The following is a 26,579-nucleotide window of genomic DNA, read 5'->3' on the forward strand; positions in this document are numbered from 1 at the left end:
TACTCAGAGTTAAGGAATTCTGTCTTGCAAGACAGTAGGCAATTGGAGGGTCTCACTAGGGATCACAGCAAATGCAAAAACCAGATATCCGTGTGAGAGTCCCCTGGATGTATTCTGCAGAGATTGTTTGCTTATGAACAGGCAGCAGAAATTGTCTATAATGTGCTAGTTATTACTAGTTGTTTTCCCCACACTCAAACTTGAGCAGAGTCCTCTGAGGAAGCACAGACTGAGGGATTTAAGTTTATTTGTGTGCTTTCTAGCAAAACATAATGTTGCATAGTAGAAGTTTTTAGAAGTAGCAGCTCTCAAACCTTTCTGTAGCCTCCTTCCAGGGTTACAGTAACAGTTACCCATTTTTATCGTCTTTGACTTGAAACAGCAGATATACTGGATAAAAATCAGTTCCTATGTTGAACTGCGCAATTACTTCGATGAGAACGTGGTTATAAAGAAAAGGTATTTCTTTCTTATCGAAGTAAGTAAATATGCCTGAAACTCTGTCATTTTATTGCTACTTAAATAGAATTTGAGGGAAAATATATCTATCACTTTTCTGATCATACACTTACAAAGTCTTGAGTAGATATTCGTACTGGTTAGCACGTTATTAATACTTTCACTGGAACACATTTAGAATTTTTCTTATTTCAAATAGTGTGGCTGTGAACACAAATTCTAAATTTTATAAACTTACTTTTTAAAGGTTACGGTAGTTTTACAAATAGCAAATTTGCTATTTAAGAATCTCCTTCTCATTCTCCTACCAAAAAAAAGAATGAAGCCAAATTTTGATTAATGTTGCAGCAGGATCACAATTCATTGTTATTTACTTCCAAGTTGCAGTTCTTTCAGATACTGGGTTATATAATGTGTAAAATTATATGCACTGCTATGTGGGTTCAAACTTAGAAACTGTAACTTATTTATTGGTTGTTATTTGAGTATTTTCCCATTTTACCTTTCAGGAATATTACAGGTTCTCTGAACAACCTCTTGTACTTTACATAATCCTCCCCAGGTCATTAGAGAATGATATCAGGCAAAAAAAGTTGTATGTTATTTTATGCTGTTCAAATTGTGAGAAGAGTGCTATTGTTTTTTTGGGGAGTCCTGCATTCTAAATCAATACTTATACTGTGTAATTGAATTTCTAGATAATATCTGGGGCAAATAAGGATTAATATTATCCATGAACACTCATAATTTCGTTACTGTTGCTTAGCCAAAAGACTTTTCTGCAGGGTGAGTTTGTATCTATGAGGTTCAGGTCTGCTTTGCAGGTAATGTTGAGGTTCACAACATCTCCAGGAGCCTCCAGGGTCAGAGTTTATCTGCCAAGTGTGACCTTTCGTCTACTAGCCAGCTTGGGGGTGATGAAAATTGCCTCTTTCCATGCTCTGTACTGGATTTCTGTCCTACGAGGGCAGATGGCATAGAACCGGCCAGATCTCCCAGGTCGCATGAGAGAATGAAGCCAAAGTGAAGTTCAAGCTGTTTTGGTGGCCACTGCCACCAAATAAGTATTTCATTCACTATTTTTCCAAATTTTGGGTGGTTTTATTGTTGTAAATCCTAATCCTAGTCAAGAGCTACCTTGTATTGTGAAAACACAGTAAAAAATACAAATCAAGCTTCTCCTTTAATTTTTCAATTAAAATTTCTTTAGCTTCTAGTCTTAGAATTCAGCTCCCATCTCCAGAGCTACATTTCCTCCATGCTGCTGCATTGTCACAGCTTTTATTTTACTATCTTCTATATTTTAAAATAACAACTGCTTCCACACCATTAACTAGGTCTTTACTTGATTCTTCCCAAACTCTCAGATTTCATAGCAATTACCCTTGTTCCCTTCGAAAAAACATTTTCTAGTTTCACTTAGAAGACAAATACAATCTAAAGAACCGTGGTGAAACCAAGTTAAATCTGGTGAATCTGCAAGCAGAGTAGAAATCAAATTTGCATCAAATTTGCATTTGCATTTTGAGGGCTCAAGTTTTAAATTACTTGTACAGTTGGAAATTGATGCTTTTTCTGAACAGGCTAAATTCTCAGTCTCACTTTTAATCCCCCCATTTTAGTCCTCATTCTTTGTCATATGACACACAGGTTTATTTACCCAGCTCATATCCTTCACTCACACATCTTGCTGAAAACCTAAGTAAATTTTGAGGAGCACATAGAAACATTCTGTGAAGAGGCATGATAAAGGTATTCTTTATTTTAAAGATAAAGCTTTTCTAGCCATTTGCTCCAGTAAGAGCTGCTTCATCTTAATCTGCTTCCCTTGAAGTAATTTCTGTTCCTCTCAAATCAGAAATCCATAATGGCTAAGAATTGCAAATCCAAACCCCAGCCAAGTCTAGTCAAAATAAAACTCTCTGGGTTATCTGCTGGTATATTTCCCTGACAGAAAACGCAGAAATCAAATATTTACACGAATGAGTGCCTATCTTCATGTGTACAATAGATAGTCTGTTTCAATTCTCTCTAAGCAGCAAATTTTTGCTTATCACTGGATTGTATTTCTTAGAATGCTTTGAAGTCCATTTTTTTGTACCTTAATGCAATGACTTCTCTTTTCTCCTAATATATGTCCCATACCTAGCTATATTTGTTGAACTTTTTTTGGACAGATTGCCTAATAAATTCTGAGAATTAGCATAAAGCTTGATAAATGGAAGAGTTAGCAACAGTTATTGCAAATCTTTACTATCAAGTCACTTTGATAACTGTTTGGTCAGAGCAAGGTGCAAATAACACCAAGGTTTTGGGTTAAATCCCTGTATTGGCCATTCACTTAAGAGCTTGACTTGATGATCCTTGTGAATTTCCTTCCAGTTTGGAAAATTCTGTGAATCTATAAATCTGTTTTCTGCTAAAGTCATGATAATGTCTGATTACTTAGTTCTCTAAAATCACTGCCATTTTTATTTCCTGCCATATATCTCTGCATCACTTAGTGTCATTTGCTGATTATTTCTAGCCATCTTTTCCAGAAATCTCACATTTAAATAACTTAATCATCCATCTTTTTTGTTTTCATGGAATGCAGTTTCTTGGCTCAAAAGTAAACTTATACAGCACCCAATTCTTATACTGTTAGGTCATTAATACAAATATATCAGATATCTTTAAAGTAAATTATGAAGGCTGTATCTTTCACATTTACCAGTATGCAAATTGTATGTTTGTAAAATAAGAAAATGTCAATATATGGTAATAGCTCTTCTTTATTTTTCTTTCTGAACCTTGAAGTTAAATGCAGGCTAATCTGTACACAGAAAATTAGTAAGGCAGCATTTGGGAGCTGATGACTGCTCAGGGAAAGCTGACAGCATGTTCCTTGAGAACATTCAGCTCATGAGCAAAGCTGTTTATACAGGGTGGGAGACATCCTAATGTTGTAGCTACATGTAATTACTAATCGTCAATTATGGCATTAACGTGACATCTATCTTTGGAGCACACAGTATTTTGTGGGCCTGCTAGCTGAGACTGACCACTTAAGTACCTTCTCTCACTATTTGGCTGTCATTTCCAGCTACCATTCTCTCCAAAGTAAACAGTGTTCTTGTTTCTACTAATTTTCATATGTGATGAGATTTATTCCCAGCTGCCTCTGTAAGAAACTGAACAGATTCCAGCCACTGCAATTGGATTTTTTGTTGCTTTCTTTTTCCTTTTCTTTAACTAATACTTCAGAATCGAAGTGACATGTTTGTTTATGAGTTTGACTATCCTGGTGTACAGCCTCCCTCAACATAACCTTGAATATAAATCCAGATGCCTGTCCTTGCACACACGGGCATGTATCAGCCTTTGTGCTTCCAGCATAAAACTCATTTGAATCTGAATGCAACAGTCATCACTCTTGCAAATTCAAAAGCCACCCACTGAATGGATGTTATTGTTCTGTGTCTAACTTGTGCTGAGGATACCACAAATTGCAAACAGGCTACTGAATTGTAGTATCTTTGAAAGTTATTGCTGTGGTTGTTTCTTAAAACAACGAAGGAAACCCCAACATCCAGCCCTTCACTAAGTCCAACTGACCAGACCCATGGTGAATGCTATCTCTTTCTGGAAACAAATCGTGGAAGAACACAGTATTTACAAGTTTCAGTTTTTGCTAGTGTAAATAATCAATCTTTGGGCCTGATCCTGTTCTCAATTACTTAAATTAATTAATGACAGATGTCCAAAATCAGAGTGAAATTCAACCCTCAAGAGAGAATTCCCACAAGGCCTTCACATGACTGTTTTAAAGAACATAAGTGATGCTTAGGCTCTGTGCTGGCCCTCTGCAAAGAATAAATTTTACCCAGAATGCTTATTGCTTTGATCCCTTATATATAACTCACATCCTTAAGTTTGCACAGCCACAAAAGATCTATACAGAGCTAAATAGCCAGATCTTCAGCTGGTGTAAATTTATGTAACTTCATTGACCTACATGGAACAGTACCAATTTTCACTACTCTGGCTTAAAGAATCTCCATGGGACAGAGGTAAGTGCGTATGGTGGGTAAATGGATGAAAGGCTCTTCAAATGATGAAAGACTATATTGCTCTGGAAGTGATTTAAGTTAAACAGGAAAAAAGCCACTCCTTTTCCGGAATAAATCACATAGGGAGTATAATTACGCAGTTAAATTTCTTCTCATGCAGTCAAGCTTGAACTTACCACCACATTTGTGTAAGAAATGAAATGTTTCCCATCTCTCAGCAATATACCACATTCTGCTTTTAACAGACACATATATGCAAGCTATACAAGTCCTTCTTTATTTTCAAAGGGAAGGGTATTTGTTATTTTCTGTCTTATTCTGAAGGCAAAAAATCTGGCATGGACCTGTGTTCCACATCACCTTGCTGGACTTCTAGAACAACTTCAAAGGCAGTGGAGAAAATCTCTTATTTCCTGTTTTATGCTCTCTAGTCTACTTGCCCTTTTTTTTTTTTTTTTTTTTTGGTGAACAGTTGTGTGTCTGGATGTTAAATATTTATGGTATTGTTGCTTCTTCTGATTGTGTCTGAAATCACAGAATTACAGACTGAATGGATCATTCGGACAACTGCTGTGCTTAGCATTGCTGAGATTTCAAACCAAGAGTATTTCTCTGTCATGGGAATTTATATCCTACTGCAAGGCACTTTTTTCTCCCCAGTTATGTATTGAAGTAGTAATTTCTTTCTTTCCAGCTGTTACACATCTGTATTGAAGGCTGGGGAAACTGGCGGTGGTCTGAGCCATTCAGTGTGGACAATACAGGCACCTTTATTCGCACCATTCAGTACAAGGGCCGGACAGCATCGCTTATTATCAAGGTTCAGCAGCTCAGTGGAGTGCAGAAGCAAGTAAGGATTTGGTCCAGTTAGGAAAAAATAACATCAGTAATTTAAACTGTCACCTTTTCATTAATTAGTCACTTTGTTATTTATTCTCTCCTACTGGGATCTGCAAAAAACAAGTATAGCAGTCTTTTGGGGCTATTTTGGGGAATTCTTACAACTTTTTTCTTCACTTTGGTGTTGATCTTAGCATTTAAAAGCTCAGTTACCAGCATGTGTTTTATATGCTCCAGTAAACATCCCTTCGCCTGGTTCATAAGTTCTGACAGTGCTAAGTTGCACAATCTCTTACATGTTTTAAGCTCTCGAGAAATAGATATTTCTCTTAATTTTTTTTTAAGAAACTGTTCATAATATATTCTGGGTGGTAATTCAGACCTACACATTTTTTAAAGTGAAAGAATTACCAAATTAACATTTGAAAATGAGCTGCTGTTCAATAACTTCCCCTTTACTATTTTTGTAGAGATGTTTAATAACACTGCAGCCGTTCTGCCTGCATTGGCAGAAGCCAGAGCATGTGGTGGACAGAACATGCTCAGTTCATGGATGTGGCAGAGCTGTACTGCTCAGCAACAGCACAGCTGAGCAGACAGAAGCAGTGCCTGGTGTCACTGAAAGCCCTGCTGAGATTTCACATGGTGGGCTGTAGCTGTGATGTGTGCCCTCATGCATAAAAAAATTCTGATGGTTGTACAGGGATACACATGGAATCGTGTTCCCTGCTATGGCTTGGAAAAAGTCAGATGCATCTCTACAATAAACAATTCATGAATGATGGACAGCAACAAAGTCAAGTCTAATTCGGTCATTTTCTAGGTGTGTGCACTTAAATACAGAAACACATTACAGTCATTAATTGAAATTATAAACTTTAAAACAGCAGACATGCTGTGAAAGGTCTAGATCATTGGCTTGGGATGGGAATGTGAGGTATCAGTAGAAACCTTTTTGAAGTGCATCCCTGTGACTGCTCAGAAATGTCTCAGCATTCAGAGACAATCACAGACCAAACCAGAACTGTCAGCCATGTGCAGTACTGCTGAGTTCAGTGGGAAGGAAAGTGGATATGTTCCATGTTTCTTTCAAGCGTGGATACTGCCTTAGCAGTATTTCAAGCATTTTAATGCCTAGATTTCTATGAAATTGGACATACATTTGGCCAATAAAAATAATGTTTTACCAGTCACTGCCTTCAGCATGCTTGTGAAAACCTAAAGCAGGAAGATTATTCTTCTACAGGTTTTCACTCTATAATTCAATTTTGACCTTTTTTTTTCTTTTTCACTGTTGTTTATGTAAGAGCTGTATTTTTTGTGTGTTTTAGATCCTAATCTGTGGAAGACAGACAGTCTGTAGTTACCTTTCCGAAAGTATTGAACTGAAAGTGGTTCAGCATTACATTAGTCAAGATGGACAGGCTGTTGTTAAAGAACACATCAACTGCCTTGCAGCCAAGCAGAAATTGCCTTCATATATCCTAGAAAACAATGAGCTCACTGAGCTGAGCGTGAAATCTACAGGAGATGAAGACTGGTCCCAAGACGTATGTCTAAGTTCTAAACACACAGAACACAGCACTGTCATTCAGGTATGACTAGAAATGGGTATGTGGAATAAAGCATTAAAAATGCCTGAGAGAACTGAGTACTTTGAATTTAGACTTCTATCTGATATAATGAAATAGTGGATGTTATCATCCTGAAATAATGTTAGTGTAATGCTGATCTTTCTACAAACAGGTACCATCTTCAAAGAGTTCAATTACATATGTGTGGTGCACAGTTTTGACTTTGGAGCCAAATTCACATGTGCAACAGCGATTAGTAAGTGCATTTAATGTCTCTGAAATCTAAATGTTTATGCCTTATATATCATATAATGAGTTAAGATCAGAATGACCTACTGTAAAGATTTATCAGTAGTTTGTTTCAACAGTTGTAATACTGAAATAAGATTTGCTTTAAATTGGTGTGTTTTTTCCTTTTTGTAGATTGTTTTCAGCCCTCTTTTCATTGTAAGGAGCCATCTTCCAGACCCTATTATCATACATATAGAGAAAAGAAGCCTGGGACTGAATGAAACACAAGTGATTCCAGGGAAAGGACAAGAGAAAGCACTGCAAAATATAGAGCCTGATCTTACACACCACCTGACTTTTCAAGCCAGGTAAAATACTCATTTTCCTTGAAAATAGTTCATTTATATGGAAAAGAAAGAATAATTTACACTTCAACTACTTCTACATTTTTCCAAAAGTATGCCATGCCCAGAGGGGATATGGCAAAACAAGCATATATGGCTGAAATTATATCAGAGGTGATACTAAATTTGGTACTACTATCCTAAGCACACTGGCACTTGTTTAATTAAGCAGTCCATATTCTTGTGTTTTAAAAAATAAATTCCTGAATTATCTTGAAATTGTTTTTTGAGAATACTGAAGAGTTTTTAGAGTCATTACAGTGTCATAATAAGGCTATGTATGCCAGTAAATTCTCAGGAAGTTGTTGGACATCGTAACTTGATTCATCCACAATTACCATGAAAGTGTTCCTGCTGCAGAGTACACTTGGGAAGCCTCATTAGAGATAATGTTAATGCTAATGCTTGATCTTGTGTAAGTGACTGAGTTTGTTTTCAATGGCAGGGAAGAAGATGATCCATCAGAGTGTGCAGTCCCTATCTCAACCACTCTGATTAAACAGATAGCGACTAAATCCCATCCAGGTGGCAACGTCAGCCAAGTGCTCTCCGAGTTCTATGGCATTGCTAGTCCTCCCCAGCCTGCATGGCCTTATAATAGGAAGGATTCAGACAGGTAACTCCTTGCTAAACCTTCTTCATGACTGATGCATTGCCCTTCCAAATAAACTGAAATCACATTCTGGAAGACTGTATGTGATGAACATTGAATGTATTTTCAGCAATTACATAATTCCTGCATGTAAACTGCAGAATCTGTATCAGATAGGGAAAAAAATTAGGTCAGCCTCAGGGCTGCCCTTGTTTACACTAAGAATGCATCAAGTATGGATTTTTTAAAAATTGAGCCTTTTTTTTGTGAATGCACTTTCTTTACTGGAGCTCTAGAGGCTGTTGTTTATTCAGCTGCTGTTTGTTTCAGCAGAGAAACAGGGAGTTGCTGTAGAAGTAGTTGTTGGGGAAAGAAAAAGGGAATGTGATTTGATGACTACAAAAGTCACAGGTTTAGCTCTGATGGACAGTGGTAACTCTGTTAAGGCATTTATTAATTGACTAAATTTAGGTTGAGCTTGTGGAGTTAAAATATGCCTTTATAGCCAACACATATCTAGATCTTTCTGACAGCACCTCAGTGTGTTCCAGAATTATAAGGTAAGAAGAGAAGTTTTTCTATTTCACCACCAGAAAAGCCTTGCAAATTTCTGAAAAAGACATCTTAGCATTTGCAATCTTGAATTTGTTATTCCTTTGACTTTATGTTTTTGCTTATTTGTTTTTGCCAGCAATGAACAGCTCTCCCAATGGGATAGTCCAATGCGGGTAAAACTGTCAGTGTGGAGACCGTGTGTTAAAACTCTGCTGATTGAACTCCTGCCCTGGGCATTGCTTACCAATCAGTCCAAGTGGGACCTCTGGCTGTTTGAAGGAGAGAAGATTCTTCTTCAAGTACCTAGCGGGAAAGTAATTATACCTCCCAACTTCGAGGTAACTGCCTTTCACATTAGCAGGCACAGTTCTGCTAAGCACACTGATTCTGAAGAATGCTTATTACTCCAGATGATTCCCACTTTCCAGTCACTGTGTCTGTTTGTCTGTTAGTCATATGTGAGGACTAGCAATAACAATAGGAATTCACCACACTGACTGAGTCACTGAGTGGATAGCACAACGTAACATACTTGGGAGCAATGTTTGAAAAACAACATCCTAAAGATGGATAGTTGAAAATTATCTGCAAGACACTGTAGGCAGAAGGTTTTCATTCCATCAGCAGCCTTCTCCCCTTCCTCTTAGTTCAGCCAAAGAATCTGCAACATGGGTGTAAGGTAGCAGCCTTTGAAAACTGCTATAAAGGCCAAGTAAAGACTTTGGCCCCTGCTGTGCCAACCTGTCACTTGGGAAATTGTTGACCACAGTAGCAAAATTGACAGCCTGAAAGAAATGTTTTGTTTGAGAGTGCTTTATGTTATGTTATTTCATAGCTTTTAGTGTTACCAGGAAAAGTTGATAATGATGCAGAATGATTACAATAGAGGAAGATTTTTTTTAGAATGCCTGCCTTCCTTAGTTCAGTGTAATGGATGTTCCCACATATCTTGGCCATGCACTTTCTTTTTTTATTATAACTGAAATATTCTTTAGTTTCAAAATAATTAAGGTGATTTGACACATCAGCTTCTTAATTCCAGTTGAACAATCTGATACTTCCTGTTTATTCTGTCATCCCCCCCCCATGTCTGTTAATAAACAAAAGGTCTGCCTAGTAACACATCTCACTGTAGACTACAGCCTTGATCCCTTGTGAGGATCAGTTCCTTATCCACCTTGCAGTTTCATCTAACCTTGTACCACATAGCAAGAATCAGAGGGAGAAAGGCAGGAAATTACATTCACTGCCTAATGGAAAATGCGTTTAGAACTGTAATAGAAATGTATCAAGTTGTGAACAACTGATAATCAATAATTTTTTCACTTACAGGAAGCTTTCCAGGTTGGAATATACTGGGCAAACACTAATACTGTGCACAAATCGGTGGCAATTAAACTGGTTCATAATGTGACCTCCCCAAAATGGAAGGATGCTGATAATGGGGAAGTAGTAACGTTGGATGAAGAAGGTTTTGTTGAAGCTGAAATTAAACTTGGTGCTTTTCCAGGTCATCAAAAGGTTAGAAGAAAATTATAATGATTTGTAACTTTATCATGTAAAAACAAAGTCATATAGCAGATAAAACAATCAAATGTATGCAGTGTGAAAGCTTCTCCCTAATTATGTTAATATATGTCCAACATAAAGAGAGTATAAACAATGTATGAAATACAGTTTAAAGAATTAGATTGCCAAAAACATACTGTGCAACCCATAAAGATAATACAGTATCTCCTGGAAAAAGAAATACTGAATTCTCAGTGTTGTTTGGATAACATTGACAGATGCAACTTCAAAAGCACGTGATGCGGCTCCAGTTACAAAGTGCATGAATGTAGAGAGGATTTCTTTGATTAGAAAGAAAACAGCAATTCTGTTGGTACATTTCACTACCTTTTGTGGTTTTGTGTGACTTCATCACAATTTTCATTATCTTACAGTTGTGTGAATTCTGCATTTCTTCCATGGTTCGACAAGGTATACAAATTCTACAGATAGAAGATAAGACAACAATAATCAATGATACATCATATCAAATTTATTATAGGCCACAGCTTTTTATTTCCAAACCTCACTCAGGAGAAGAGGTAAAGCACTGTAGATACTGCTTTTGTTTGTCATCTGTGGAAAATGGTTGTTTACATCTGTATCTGTATTTAGATGAGCTGCATATAGCAGAGCTTGGAACAGAAATCTTTAGACATAATAATCATAAAGTAATTTATAACATTTAGAATACGGAATACTGGGTAAATTCAACTCCAGTAATTAACTGTGTTCAGAAATCTGTGCAAGCAGCAAATTCTTGCACATTGCAGAATTAGTTCTGCCTGTTCTCCATCTGTTCAGGCACTAATGGCCATTTCTGTAAAATAGGCAGCATAATCCGTAGTAGCTGTTGAAAATGTTCTCAGAATTTTTACTGAGTTTGCGTGTAAAAGAGGTATATTGGCCTGGCAGGCTGAAAACATTTTGTTATCCTTTTGGGAAGATTCCAGTTATCTGAGCAAAGCTGCAGAACTAGATACATGCCCAAAGTTTATGTATTTCATAAACTCCATCAAATTGTGAATATCAGTTTTCCAGTAATATCACAGAATATTTAAGGGCTAGGTTGCAGGAACCAAAATGTATGCATGGTAAATATATTTTAATCAACCATTTATACATATTTATTGAGGATTACATTTATAGTAAAATATGTGGAAAGAATTCTCAGGGTCAAACTTACGAGAAGAGCTGGCAGATCAACAAATTTTTAAAGTTCCCGTTTCCATATTGTTTTCCTTCTGCTTTAGTTTTCTTCACGTCAGTATCTACAGTGGTGCATCACACATTTTGTGGCAGTCTTATGGGTTGGGGAATTGGGAGAATGTTGAGGTTAAAATCTATTGTTAATTTCATAACTCTAAATGGATTTTGTTCACACAGTTGTGTTACAGGAATGTAACTTGATTTTGGTAGAGCTGTTGTGGTGCTGAGAGATGGCTGTAGATCACAGAGTTACAGAATCTCTAAACCCTCTACAGAAGGGGTTGGGTTGAAAGTGACCTTAAAGACCATCTAGTTCCAAACCCCTCAGCATGGTCAGAGACACATTCCACGAGACCCGGTTGCTCAGGAACCCCAGATAGTTGTGCTGCAAACCAATACGTGAAGACACAATTTGGCCTGTAATGCAAGGCAACCTTTAGTTAGTTGTGGTCATTGGCCACTTGAGAGCCTTCTGTGCAAAATAAACATGAAAAAACCTCCTTTTAGGAGCCAGGATGCCGTGCTACCACCACCTTTTTTGTTTCCAGGACTTCCACTCACCCGACAGTACGGTGTTCAGCATTGGTCCGGCCGGCTCCGGTGAGGCTCTGAGCGCCGTGCCCTGCTGGGACCTGCTGTCGGAGCCGGGTCCCTCGGCAGCGGGGGCGTCTCTCGGGGACAGGCGCGTGGTGCTGAGCTTCAGTGCCGGGAGCCGCGAGCTGTGGAGCCTCCCGGCCGTGGTCAGCGCGGAGCTGGCGAGGCAGAGCGTGGCGGTGCCCACGGGCACGTGTACTGAAAGTGGATTCTGCACCAGGTACTGTGCGCTGGGCACTCGCCAACAGCGAACCTGGCTTGTTGCTGTAAAAAAAACATAGGGAGAAACCATAGGAGATTAATGCAAAAGTCCAAGTAACACATGCCCCCCATACGTAAAGGCAAGTCTTACTTAAATTTAAAAATTGTTATCTTCTGATGGTTTTGATGCTTTTATTGTAAATAGTTTAAGGATATGGCCATGTACAAGTTGTATACTTTTTGGAATATATGGCCTGCTATTTTTTTATTGTGCATGCAAATAAGAGCAGGAAAAATTTATATTGGGGAATTAAGGTGTTTTTTTAATTTGTGAATAACAATTTAAGAGTTCAAGGACAATGTGAAATAATACAATACAAAAATTTAGGTTTTGTTTATAAAAGGTAGACATATATTTTTGTAAGCATAATAAGAGGAAAAAGAAGTAAAGACAAAAGGGATGAAACTATTTTGAGATTACAGCAAGGAAAGATGTCAAGTTCTAAAGCTTGAACTGCACAGTTGTGCATTCTGCTTACAAACTTATGGAACCAGCTAGTTAAAAATAGCAGTCCAGTGACTTGTCAGATGAGCAGTTTCATTTATTTAACCTGATATCTGAATCTATTCATGCTGGTATGAACAATAAACAATCTGCTGAAATTAGAGAAGCTACATCAGTATATATTACCAGAGATGTGATCTGCCTCTTGCCTGAAGGGCTTGATACTATTCAAACTCTCATTCAGTTCCTCTGCAGAGCCCAAGAGGTGTCATTTTGGATACTGAAGATTCTCACACAGACTTCAGATTTTAAAAAAAAAAAAAATGGAAACTATAGGGGAAGGATTCCTTATCATTCTGCCACAGGCATAAGGAATCTTATGTTCCTAATCAGATTTTCAGATTTAGGATTTTTTTAAATCACCATGAGGTTAAGGGTTTTTAGCAACAGCCAATAAATTTGCACAAGAGAAAGAAAAAGAATTTATGTTTATGCATGAAGATATATTATGTAGTTAATGAGTAGAACTAAATTCATTTAATCTCATTTTGAAAACTGATGTAGTGATGATCCATAACTTTAACATTTAAAAGAGCAATAGCATTGTGGATCATTCCAGGGGAGCAGTCAGATAGATTTATATATTTGTTCAAATATCTTTCATGTGTACCAGAGAAGTATCCATGCAAATTCTTCTGGAAAATTTTAAAGATTTAAGTTGAAAATTTGGGCCTACAATCCCATGTTTTTAATTTAATATAAATCTCTGCTGGCTAGGGCTATCATCTTGTAGACACACATGTTCAATTTAACTCATGAGTACTCTCCATGAAGCAATTTCTTCTCTCATGTTTTTTAGGCTATTTTCACATGCTCTTCTGTTGAAGTGGAGATGTGTACTTGCTTAAATGTAGATAAATACCTACAAACTTGGAACTTGATCATAAAGAATCTTACAGATGCTAGTTTTGAATGTTTTTAATTGTTCAGGATAATAATATTTAAAGGTTTCATACAATCCAATATATCTGCTTCTGTTTTAGAGCTATAGTACTGACTTATCAAGAGCATCTTGGCATGACGTACCTAACGCTTACAGAAGATCCTAGTCCTCGTATAATTATCCACAATAGGTGCTCCATTCCATTGCTTGTAAAAGAGAATTTCAAAGGTAGGTACTATGCAATAATTAGAAACAGTGCACTGTTGTAGTGTAACTTACATGACTGTATCTCCAGTCCAAAATTGAGTTCAGTGTGTGTTTTGGTTATAGCAAGAACTTGATGCTCTCATGAAGGTCTGTCTCAAAGTGAGAGACTCTGGAAGCTATTGGAGCTAATTGTGAGGTCAGGAGTATGAACTTAAATATTTGTCTCTGGACTTTTGGGTCTCCCTGGTTCCAGCTGTCAAGGTGACTCAGCTGTAGGAAGTCCATAGGCAGTGAAGTTTTGTTGACATCAATTCAATCCCATGGAACATTTTTATTTCCTCAGATTTGCAAATGTAACAGAAAACATATTGTCAAAAGTCTGGTTACAGTAAGTTAATGTAATGACCAGCAGAACATTATTTGTGTAAAACTTTACCAAATAGAAAGAGAAAAGGAAAAAACCCAAACATATAATATTCTAATCAATAGAAATTCTAAAAGCAATGTTTTTCTTCATTAGGAATATTTCAGACAGAAACTTTCTCATTTGTACAAGCATAGATGAGTTTTGATTTCATACAGATTTTAGAAAGCACTGATCTTGTATATTTTATAAAATTTCAGATACACCAAAGTTTGAAGTTTACTGTAGAAAGATTCCAGCTGAATGTTCGGTTCATCATGAGCTTTACCATCAAATCTCCAGCTATCCAGATTGCAAAACAAGAGATGTATTGCCCAGTATTCTCCTGAAAGTGGTGTCATCTGATGAATTAGTAAATGAATGGAGTGATTTTGTGGACATCAACAACCAAGGCACACAAGTAAATCATTATAAACTGCTTCCTAGTTCACACCATAAATGGTTGTCTTTCTGACCTGCACAGTGCATTGTTCCTCTGCAATGAGTGTATCCGTTCTGTTGGTTTAAGGGGTTTTATTTAACTCCTGGGAACTCTCCTGCCTCAGTAAGCCCCTTCCTGTGAAAGTTTTAGAACACAGGGTATCTTCTTTACTGTCTCTTTTTTAAAAACACTAGATTGAAAGTAGAGGGTTTATAACAGTGATTTTTTTTTCACTTTTTAATCAACCCGGTGTTGTCTGGAAAAATCCGTCTTGAAAATTTCTGGGCTCTGTAAGCAAAGAACGCCGCAGGATCCAAGAAAATGTGGTGACTTCATTATCATGGGATTTTTGTCTTTATATCTTGTAGGAATCCTCACAGTCATTCTCCCTCTGTGTCCTTACAGAAGCTGCTCATATCTTTCTAAAACAAAACAACCCCTCCCTTTTCTTTCCTTCTGTTATTTTTCTCTGGGTCTTGAGGTAAATGAAAGCTTCCTTGACTGGAGTAATTCTTTTTGATGGGAATTTTTTCCATCTTTGAAGTCATTAGTTTACATGGAATCAACATAAACTGCTTGGCTCTTTGAAAGAAATACTAGTTTCAGATGTTTTCCCTGGGCACCAATCACAAAATGCTCTTGATTATTGAGTGTTATGTTATATAGCAAGTAGTTCAGTTCCATTCAGCAAGCCAGTCAAGCAATGCAAGGTTTCAAATTTCAGTCATTAATGTTATGCCAGACCAGGGTTCTTTATAAGTATCTGGCTCCTAGAAGGAATTAGATGCTAAGACAACATTTGGGGATCATTGTCTACTTGAACAGCTCTCCAAAAAAAAAAGTATAGCTTTCTGTTATTGAAGTTTTAGGATGTACATGTTGAAAATTTTCCCAGGATTTCTAAGTCTGTCTTTCTCTTAGAAGACTATGAATATAAGTGAATAAGGAATATACTAATAGTGTCACATACAATTCAGTTCAGGTTGTGAAATAACTGGTATTTGAAGGATGTTAGGTAATTTGTATTTCTTCTATGTAGTCACAGAGAGGTATTTCTTTTTCTATCAGAAAGTAAATTTTAAACTACTTAAAACTAATATCTTAATAAATATCGAAGTATTTATCATCAGAATCATATGAAATTGGAATTAAAAATGACCAATCTTCAAGATCAGTGGAGCTTCATTTAGAATAATTAGAGCTTTGAAAATTCTGTAAATGTCCTTTTTTCTCTAATTTCATGTAGGATTGTGAATCTCTTCCAGACATGCAAAGGATTAAAACGGACATGTCAGAAGTAGAAATTATCTTACATGTAATGGTCAGAAGAATAAGAAATTTGATTAATGAAATTTAATTATCTGTACAAGGTTATTGTGAATAGCCTAATAAGAATCAGTGCTAATCCTACTAAACTTCCAATTGTTTTTGCTTCTGGTGACTTCTTAACAGCAGTAAAGATTCATCAGGACAATTAGCTGTTTATTTTACCTGTGCTATCCCAATATCTTTGTGTTATTTCTCAAGTTTGCATTTCTTTATATTATAGCTTCTGTCGTTGCAATCTAGTAAATAATTGTTTTGATAGTAACCTTACAAGAAAAGAGAAGCCAACTTGCTCTAACAAGGACTGCTGTGAATTTTTCCAAACCTTTAAAAGATCTTAATTTTTTTATGATCTGGAGAAACACAAAACTTTGAAATATTGCAGAATTAACCTCCAAAAGCAGTACATCCTTTATTTAAGTGGGATATTCCTAAAGACAACTTGTCCAGAATGAAAGTTTGTACACCTGTAAGCAAGACACAAACCTGTTGTCAAATTCCCATTTTTCTTGCCTTTTTAGATGTTTTATGCTTTCCAATAGATTTTTGCCCTTTTCTCGTGGCAGCACCTTGCCTGTGAAGCTGTTCTCACAAACCAGTTTAAATGGCTTAATAATGTGTTCAGTCTTGAGCTCATAATGTGAGTTTTCATGGATCCAAAATGTTACTTACTTTCCAATTTTCATGTGTTTTACAGCATGCTATCACCAATTGATCTACCCAGCTCTAAGCTAGGGTATAGCAACATAATGTTAGTTTAGGGTTTGTTTTCTAGAGGAGAAAGTGGGATTTTTTAGAGATCCAGGAAAATGCCTTTCTTCTTAATTCAGAATCACAAATTTAAATTTCCTATTTATTCTTCTCATATAAACTCCACCCTCCTCAGCACATTTTGCTTTTTTTCTGGAGAAGTTTCTTATTAAAATGTATTCAGTTGTGCAGTTGAATGATATGATCCAAATTTCATTTCCCTGTATAATTGAAATACTTAAAGTATCAGAGCAGTTATTTTCTGAATTATTGAAATCTGACTTTTTTCCTGAATAGTATCCTGATTTGAATAAAAGATCTCAGCCAAAAGGCATTGATAGCATTCATTTAATTTATTACAATAGAATAGTGATTTCAGTAACATTCCATGTGTTTTTAACCCTCTCCTCTAGATTGTGTTCTTAACTGGCTTTGGCTGTGTTTATGTGGACATCACCCATCACTGTGGAACATTAGTCATAACCTTGGCCCCAGAAGGAAAAGCAGGACCCATTGGTATCAACCTCAACAGGTACATAAAACACATAAAAGATGATTAAAAGCATTGCTGAGAGCTCAGTCAGCTTTCTACGTGTTAACTGACTTAGAAACTTCGGCTTAACTGTTTGTTTTGGTTAATACTGCTGCATGCTCTGTAGCATATGTTTAGACCATATGGCTTTGTATATCACAGTTAAAAAGGACAATCTAACATCAAAAGTCATGTCACTATAGGGTAAACATTAGATGACTGGTACAAAAAGAGGACCTTAGTTGTTAATTTTAAAAAAAGCCATTTTCCATAATAATTAATTTTGGGTGTGTTCGTTTTAAAATGTGTTTAGCCAGGTCCTGCCATCTGTAATCTTACAAGCTCCCAAAGATTTAATATGGAAGAGCTGTAGAAGTAGCTTTACAGTTAGTAATTAATCATGCTTGATTATAACACCCTTCTTTAGATTATTTTTCCACTTCCATAATACACCACAATCTGGTCCTCAGCTTCATTCAAGTGCACTTATAATACTACTTATTTCTAAGCTGTAGAATACTTGGCTTCCAGAAATCCTGTTACAATTAGAGTGGAATTTGTTGTACTGTTTTTATTTGCATTCTAATTAAGCAACTGGTCATCAGCAGTACCTAATAGTCCATTTGCTAGTTAAACTTGGCAATGGGCAGTTCCCATTGCAGGGAGGGGCCCTCAATGCCATCGGTATCAAAATACTGCAGTGGAGGGCACTCACTGCATGCAATGTGAAATGATTATCCATTATAGTAACCTTCAGTGAAACATCTGAGGCTGTACATGAATCGTCAGAAAATTGTGTTTTAATATCTCTCTGTAGCAAATGTCATGGGAATTACTGTGTAGATAGAGATGTTCCTGTCCAAACTATCCTGTTGATTGCTAGAAAAGACAGACCACCCTGGTATAGATATATAGTGTCCCAGTTCTTAGAAGACATCCTGGGTGGTACTCACTGTGGTGATTAAGGTTGCCAAATCCCAGTAATGGTAGGAGGACTTATACAATGAGTTTCCCACGTATTACAGAGAATGTCTCTCTTGATAGTTCTTTGAGCAAGCAAGATGCCAGGTGAATTCAAATGACAGGAAGTAATAAAACTTCTTTTCCCTCCTGTCTAGAAGTCAAGAGCAGATCCTGTCACTGAAAATGTTCATCAGTCAGTTAAGTCTTGCTGCATTTGATGATATTACAAACCACAAAGTGTCATCTGAGCTCCTGCGTCTCACAGCAGACAATGTTTTCCTCTACATGGCCCCGGCCACCAGCCTCCTGTCACAGGAGTTCCAGCAGGACTCTGTGGAAGGCCTCCCACAGTTTCATAGTCTCCAAATGTATTGTGAAGACTTGCAACTGGACAATCAGTTGTACAGCAAATCCAATTTCCATTTTGCAGTCCTGCTGTGCCAAGAAGAGAAAAATGAAACCACACAGTGGTCAAGAATGAACAATCTCATTGTTTGTAACAAGGATTTGGAAATCTATAAGGAAAACTGCTTTATAAAACTCTGCATTGCTTTTTCTGAGGAAGAGAATTTCATGTTTCACGTGAATGACCTCAGCTTTGAGCTCAAACCAGCTAGGCTGTATGTGGAAGACACCTTTGTTTACTACATTAAGACTTTGTTTGATACATATCTTCCAGAAAACAAAACTGCTTGTAAATCCATGAGTGCTTCAGATGCTACCCTGATAGTGCCTGAACAAGTGAGAGAGCATGCAAGAGCTTTAGTCAAGCCAGTGAAGCTAAGAAAATTAAAAATACAACCTGTTAATGTCCTTGTCAGTATTCATGCTTCATTGAAACTGTATATAGCCTCAGATCACACCCCTCTCTCCTTCTCTGTGTTTGAGCGAGGACCCATCTTCACCACGGCCAGGCAGCTTGTCCACGCCTTGGCCATGCATTACGCTGCTGGAGCACTTTTCAGAGCAGGTCAGTACTTTTCCTTAACAAGCAACCTTTGCATTGGGTACCAGGATTCTGTGGCTGTAGCTCAAGATGAGTACCCTAGATGTTAGCCAGACGCAGAATTTTTGTTCGCCTTAGACACTGATAATGATACTTTCAGACACCTCTCAGGTCCTGTCACACAACAGAAGGGAAATAGCTGAGCAGACACCACTGAAGATGTGCAATGTTGTGCTAAACACTAGCCAGCCACCTGAAGGCTGTAGCCACCTGAAACCCTGAACACAGCAAAAAAAAGGTGTTCTAGCTGGCTTAGGTTTTGTCATTTTGTATTATAGCACTAGTCAGAATCAACCCACATTCCTTACATAAACTCCCCAAAACACTGTTTAATCAAATTATTCAGCATGTTGCTCTGCATTCAGAAGTAAATTATAGACCTGGATGTTGTTTTGTTGTTAAAACTCCTTTTGGCTGCAGTTTATGATTAGGAATCTGTCTTTCTTCATATAGAATTCAATCTAAACTGGCACACAGATGTTAGTTGTCCTTTGATCCAAGAACTATGAAGTTTGCTGCTAGTAACTTTTTCCCATATAGGATCAATAGCAAGCAATTAGTCTTTTTAAGTTATTGGGTACATTTTGTTTTCCATAAATACTAATGTAGAAATAATGAAATCTGGTCTCTGATGTGTCTTGGTGCAGCACAGAATTTGTGCCTGGGACAGAAGGAAGTTCTTCCATGATCAAACAAAAGTAACATTTTCCACACTGAAATGTGGGATTTATTTTCCTGCAATACTAATAGTCAGATTTTCTGAAATCCTAATGCTTCCATTTGGACTGGAAGCATAGCTGCAACCTGACTTTTGTGCACACTTTCCAAAACTGTACACATGTATTTCATCTATTTATAGATGCTGACCTTGTCTTTCACTGTGTGTGTACCTAGCTTGCGCAGCTGACTGTGACAGCACTATGCGCAGTTGTGCACCAGTACAGTCTACCAGTTCATTATTTTGCAATATTTTTTATTATTATAAAATATATTTTTATTATCTTTTTATAATTTATATCAATTATAATTTGCAAGCAATATTATGTTTGCAAAATTTCTGTTTTTCGTTTTGCTACTTGTTTGGATTTGTTTTGTAGTTAAATCTCATAGTACAGAAGGGCAGATCTAGTTGCTTGGTAATTAAGAGTGAAACTCTAGCCAAATATGGTCCACAGTGCAAATGCTTCTGCCCTATCACTTGGTCTGGTCTGGGATCAGTGATGTATCTGAAATCAAGCAGATGTAAGTATTAAAAACTGAGGTTTGTTTTGGTGGAACTTCTCTTCAGGAAAATACATATGCATGTATACTTAACTCCCATTAAAAGAACTAAAACTAAAATGTATTGTTTGAAAGGTGTCACCATGATTAAGATGGTGAATTGTGCTGATTAATGTTTGCTTTAGCAAAGAAAATGGTTTGTGTTGAAGACTTTGTGACACTTGTCAAAAAAGCCAACTGTGTCAACAAAGTAAAAAAGGAAGGAAAAATCAAGCAGAAAGCTTTATATGATCTGCAAACCCTGAGTTTTTTCTCACCATTAACACAATTGGTCTCTTATGGAAGAGGACCTCGTGCTTCTGCGTTTTAATTACATTAATGTAGAATATGGGTTGTTTGAACCCCTTCTGCTCACCACTGTCTCATGCATAAACCATTGGTGGCACAGACAGTCTTCCCATACAGTCATACCTTATACTCAGATATACACTCTTTTGCTCTTAGCTGTGTGCAGGACTGCTGCTGACCTGTGGAAGGGGGCAGGATTTTCCCCAAAGCTTGCTGAAGGGGGTGCACCAGGCTGCCCTATGTGTTGCAAAGGAGTAGAATCCATTCAATCCAGAATCCATTCAAGCTGTGAATGGGGCTGGAGAACGCTGTTCAAATATGCTGGTTAGCATTGCTTATCTCAAATCAGCCAAACTTGCAATGGAAATCTCCTTTTCTAATTAAGTTGTCCCCTATATAAAAGTTAATAAAATTTTATTCAGAAATATCACATCTGACCCTATAGTTGCCTATAAAGAAAATTCACTGTCTCTCTGCTAATTACCATCATATTTATTTCATGTCGGTGGATATAATTACTGGGCACAAGTGGGAAATGGCAGCCTGACATAATACTGTATTTCTGCAGAGTAAAATGCCACACACAGCTTGTGAATTGAGGGGTTATTCCTGGTTCCTCATTCTCCTATTCCTGACTTACTCCCACACTTCCTCCTTGGGTTGGGTGCTCCAAGCCAGCAGTGAGGAGCCATTGGGTTTGCCCTGAGCATTGGCCAAGGAGGGTCACCCATGCTGCAGGTTGCACATTATTCCCATACACTCTCCAAGGGTGAGCACAATCCATCCAGAGAGCTTCCCAAACCTGACAGGCAGGGACAGATTACAACAAACCATTCCTGGCATACCAGGCAACCCCTCAGTTTTGTGTTAGACTGTTTTCTTTCCTCGTTTTGATCTGTTTTACATTTCCTGAAATGCTGGCTGGCCCGGTAGGAGAGTGGAGTCTCCCATGTCCCAGGCTGATGGTGCCTGCTGGGGATGTTGCAGGGCACCAAGGCACTAAGCTGAAGTGTCCTGTAGCCACTTTACATCACGCCACCACATAGGACAAGGAATGTCAAGAATATTTAGGGGGAAAAAAATCTCTAAGGAATTATTGCAATATTATTGATCAGAAGAAGCAGAGAGAACATCTCTCCCATCTGTACACGCCTCCCCCACCCCTCCAGCTTTTCAGCACTTCACACAGTGGCAAAGATAATTTATTAAAAATCCTACAGTGAGGGAATTGCAGACCCAGCCTGGAGCTCTGGCTTCCCCTGGTCCTGGCAGGAAAGGTCTGCCAGGGGATGCTCCTTTCCAGGCCAGCGGGGCCACAGTGTGTGTTGCTGCTCTGTTCATTGCGTTGCCAGTAGCACTTGGGTTTTGTTTTTGTAGTCCATCCCACCCTGTCTCTTATGTCCACTCTGGTTCCCGCTTTTTATATTACAAGTACTTGAGTTCTCAACCTGCCAGAACTGAAATGTGGGACAGATTCAACAAGAATAATAGATTTTCCGGGAGCTTAGAATGATAGTTTGAGATTAATTCATTTCATATGAGTAACATTTTCTCCTCTGTTCAATTTCATGATTCAGCCTTCCACAGGAATGACTGGGAGGGGTTAAAAGAAAACAAGAAAAGCATCTGGATAGCAGGAGTTCTCAATGATGAGATGGGAAGGAGGAGGGCAGAACGCAGATCAAGGGCCCTCCTGGGAGAGCAGGAGGCCAGTCTGTCCATCCTTCAGTCTCCTGGCCCTGTCATACCTTGTGCTGCTCTGACAGTGCCAGCTGAAATTCGTGGTACCAGGGCTCAAAGACCAAACAGTTCCTGTTTCACATTTATTGCCATTTCTGAATTGCTCTCTCTGGGCTGCCAAAAAAAGAGTTATGCAGCACTGTTTCCCTAATAAATCTGCTGCCTACCAGCCTGAGAAAGACAAGACCTGCAAATAGCTTTCCAGCAACAGATTGCTGCGTGCTCAGCCATCCAGCAAGCTGCTGGCAACCCTGAGTTTATATAGGAAATCAGATCTGCAGATACTTCTCCTGGGATATGCATAAGGAATACTCCCCTATGAGTAACCTAATCAGCATGTAGATGTCATTGCTGTTTACACAACTGTACTGAGCAGAAGACATTTGTCTGGCTTTCACTGCACTCTGAAAGAAAATGATCAGCTTAGAAGGGTTGGGGTGGATTTAAAATAACTTCTTAAGCACTTGTCAAAAATCTGCATCCCTTTTCCTAACACTCCATCAAGCAATTGACCTGCACACTCCCGTAAAGCAGTACATTGTATCAGTGTAAACTCCTTGTCACAATTCTATCGCATAAGGATGTGAAATCACAACGCTGCCTTATAGTGTCTAAAAACAACCCAACCATCTGAGCTTGCAGTCCCATTCCTCTGTAGCTGTGAGGCTCTCGCATCCGCCTCCCTCACGCACTTTTAGCAGAAATACGGGAAGCTCCTGGAAGGAAGTAATTCTAAAGCTATTTGTGAGTTTGCCAAAAGGATTTCTTTGATTTACGAAGTATGAAAGATTGCCATTTCTGAATTCATAGTGGATGAGTTATTTCCTGTGTTTTGCTCAAAGGAAGTTCATAATGCAATGAATTCTAGTGTGAAAAAGATAATTAAGGAATAACCTTTTCACAACTGCTGCTTCTGCAGTTTTTGCAGCTGTAACATGTGTCTTGTTTCTCCACACAGGCTGGGTTGTTGGATCATTGGAAATCCTTGGAAGCCCAGCTAGTCTGGTGAGAAGCATAGGGAATGGCATAGCTGATTTCTTTAGGCTCCCCTATGAAGGGCTGACCAGAGGCCCAGGAGCATTTGTCAGTGGAGTTTCCAGAGGAACAACATCATTTGTAAAGCACATTTCCAAAGGTAATGCGCTTTTACTTTATTACTCCAACTACTGCTTTGTTGTCATGCATTGTTAAAAGTTTTAAGCAATAAAGTCTGTCCATCCTTCAGTCTCCTGGCCCTGCCATGTCTTGTGGTGCTCTGACAGTGCCAGCTGAAATTCCTGGTACCAGGGCTCAAAAACCAAACAAGTCCTGTTTAACTAAGCTAAGAGGGTAACAAGCTCATGTGCAATGTTTCATGTATTAAACAGATCACCACTTTACTGTAGTGCATGAGAATGTTTCAGAAACTTCAGAATTTTAAACCTCCCAGTGGGAAATAGATATTCAGTCAGCAAATATTTCATGTGATAACTGCAGAAGTATTAAAGGTGTTCTGCACTTCTGCTAGCCATCAGAAATTCTACACTCGGTCGCCTCATCATATTTGTTATTTTAAAAAAAAAAAAAGAAGTAGATACAGTTGTCATAACTGTGTGAGTACGTGGATAGGATTTGACAGTGGGGCTGGCGTGCCATGGGAGCAGGAGGAGCTCTTCCTTTGCAAAGCCTGTACAAACAGTGCCATCGCGTGGCTCCAGCTGCTGCACAGACACAGTGGCTGCCCCGGCGCTGGCTGCTGCTCCAAACCTCCGCTCCAGCCTCCCGCAGGACGCGGCCTCACATCTCTTTCTGTAAATATTTGTTTACCTTTCCATCACCCCTCTCTCCATTTAAATTAGCCTTACGCAAGTCAGGGAACTGGAGAAGGATGTTCAGATGAGTTTCTGTTGCCCCCGACCAGGCAAACCTGGAGCAGGCTAATGTAAAAGGCGTGACGTGGACCATAGCAGCAGCGTGGTGATGCTTAACAAATAGTAAAGCGTGTTACACATGGGTGACTGTTCACTTGACTTGCTGTTCTGCTCATAAGCTCAGTATTGCAGTGAGGCATACATCGTCTCCGTGGTTTAAATTAAAGCATTCTGATTCAGACCCAAATGTATATCTCCATGCATTTAGGTACACTGACGTCAATTACCAATCTGGCAACAAGTCTTGCTCGGAATATGGATAGGCTGTCACTGGATGAGGAGCACTACAACAGACAAGAAGAATGGAGAAGGCAGCTTCCAGAAAGCCTGGGAGAAGGACTGAGACAGGGACTCTCTCGTTTAGGCATTAGCCTTCTAGGTAATGTACTATTAAATATCAAGTTAAGTGATAATTCTGTTTCCTAATCTGCTCACTAGCCTTTTCTAACTGTGAGTTATAATTTCAAATTTGGGGTAGGGGGGCTGGTGTCTTCTTGTGAAAAAGCCTTTCACAGTATGTATATTAGATACTGTTTATCAAGATCTGGTGATTTTTGTGTATGATTTTTGCTGATAAAATAATTGTAGATATAGAATGGGTTTGCACTTTCTTTGTGAAATAATGTTTTTACTCATACATGATGTAGATCTGAGTGGGAAAAAAAGAATAATTCTGCATCAGGCAGCGTGACTTGTAACTAATTCAACATGAAGACGTCATCATGCTGATGTTTACTTTCCGATGAATTACAAGAATGCCTTCTGAACCTGCTTGTTTTTGCAGCACTGTAGATATCAGAGATTCTTGGGTTTGTTTGAAAACCACTTCAACTTAGTGCAGATGTTAAGTAAGCTTTGATGAGAAATTCTGCTTTTACAAAGGGACCCAGATCGTCCTGATTCCGTGCAATTTTATTCATCAAGCAGCCAAGTGGTTTGGTTAGAAGTGAAGATTACTCTATCCATTTCAAAACAGTACCTAAAAATTTGAAAACTAACCCACAGTGGAAAAAGTCTCTGCGAGAAGTTTTGCAGTAAGGGGCTGGATTTTCTAGGTTACTTCGACTTTGTCACACAGCAAAGGAATGCAGAACTGTATTGTTTGGCAGAGTTCCTCAGTATGGATTAAACAGTATGAATCTCTTAGAGATCAAAGTGACCAAAAGCAGTCCAGTGCAAAGGGTTAGAAGAGCTGAAGCTTGAAAGGATTTGTCCTGTTTCCTAATCTTCAGTAGAGTACACAACTCCTAAATTTGCAACCGCAACCCTGAAAGCCCCAAAGAGGAAGTGGTAAAAATGTTACAAGTTTGGGTTAAGTTGCTGGGAATTATTTTAAGCAATAACATTAGGTGATACGAAGCACTGTCATTTGATAATGCCTGTAAACAGGCAAGCAAGTGTCCTGGGAGAAATGTATATAAAGGAGAAATTCCATATATTAGTAGCCACTGTCCCTATAGTAAGCTGTTACGGGTGTTGCGAATCAAAGGCAGTTTGGAGGAGGTTTTATTTCTCCCTCTTGTTTTATTGGGCTAAGGCCAGTCAGGTTGAGTTGCTGGCTGAAAGATTATACTTTTAGAAGCACTGTGTCATCCTGGTGTGCATGTGCTGGTGAAATGGTTCGGTGATCTTGGCTCAGTTATTAATAAAACGTCGAGGTATCATGGTGTCTGTATCCCCTTCACTGACACACCAGAGCCCTTCAGAGCTAAAAACATCAGCTGTACAGCCTGAAGGAAAGAGCAAAACTTTGTAGCTTTGGCTGTAACAAGGCAAAGTTTCTGCTGTTCAGGAAAGCTGGGAACTCCTCACACACATGCACAAATGCACTGTTCCTGCACCTCCCCGTGCACAGGGATGCCGTGGTTCACGGCGGTACACCCGAGCTAAAAAAAAAACAAAAAAAAAGAGCTAGAATTCCAGCGTCCCCGATTTCCTCAGAAATCAGACTTCATGTTAGAAGCTTAGAGCTTCATATTAACATTTAAATAGTGCTCCTCCACAAGCTAGGGTCTTGTTTTAAT

General features: G+C 38.4%; 1 protein-coding gene across 4 annotated transcripts in view; it reads left to right on the plus strand.

Moving 5' to 3' along the window:
• The window catches only part of VPS13B (vacuolar protein sorting 13 homolog B), a 429,143-nt gene that overhangs the window by 386,399 nt on the left and 16,165 nt on the right, over nt 1–26,579 (plus strand). For all 4 annotated transcript variants that reach the window (XM_058833661.1, XM_058833660.1, XM_058833663.1 and 1 more), the window contains exons 44-58: nt 5,206–5,361; nt 6,683–6,946; nt 7,098–7,181; nt 7,349–7,524; nt 8,006–8,176; nt 8,844–9,045; nt 10,040–10,228; nt 10,651–10,797; nt 12,013–12,278; nt 13,808–13,935; nt 14,539–14,738; nt 17,249–17,367; nt 18,486–19,300; nt 23,604–23,780; nt 24,764–24,934. In XM_058833661.1, the coding sequence (XP_058689644.1) occupies nt 5,206–5,361; nt 6,683–6,946; nt 7,098–7,181; nt 7,349–7,524; nt 8,006–8,176; nt 8,844–9,045; nt 10,040–10,228; nt 10,651–10,797; nt 12,013–12,278; nt 13,808–13,935; nt 14,539–14,738; nt 17,249–17,367; nt 18,486–19,300; nt 23,604–23,780; nt 24,764–24,934 (3,265 nt within the window). The remainder of the gene's footprint in view (nt 1–5,205; nt 5,362–6,682; nt 6,947–7,097; nt 7,182–7,348; nt 7,525–8,005; nt 8,177–8,843; nt 9,046–10,039; nt 10,229–10,650; nt 10,798–12,012; nt 12,279–13,807; nt 13,936–14,538; nt 14,739–17,248; nt 17,368–18,485; nt 19,301–23,603; nt 23,781–24,763; nt 24,935–26,579) is intronic.

The sequence above is a fragment of the Poecile atricapillus genome, chromosome 2 (genome assembly GCF_030490865.1).
Source record: "Poecile atricapillus isolate bPoeAtr1 chromosome 2, bPoeAtr1.hap1, whole genome shotgun sequence".
Taxonomy (NCBI): domain Eukaryota; kingdom Metazoa; phylum Chordata; class Aves; order Passeriformes; family Paridae; genus Poecile; species Poecile atricapillus.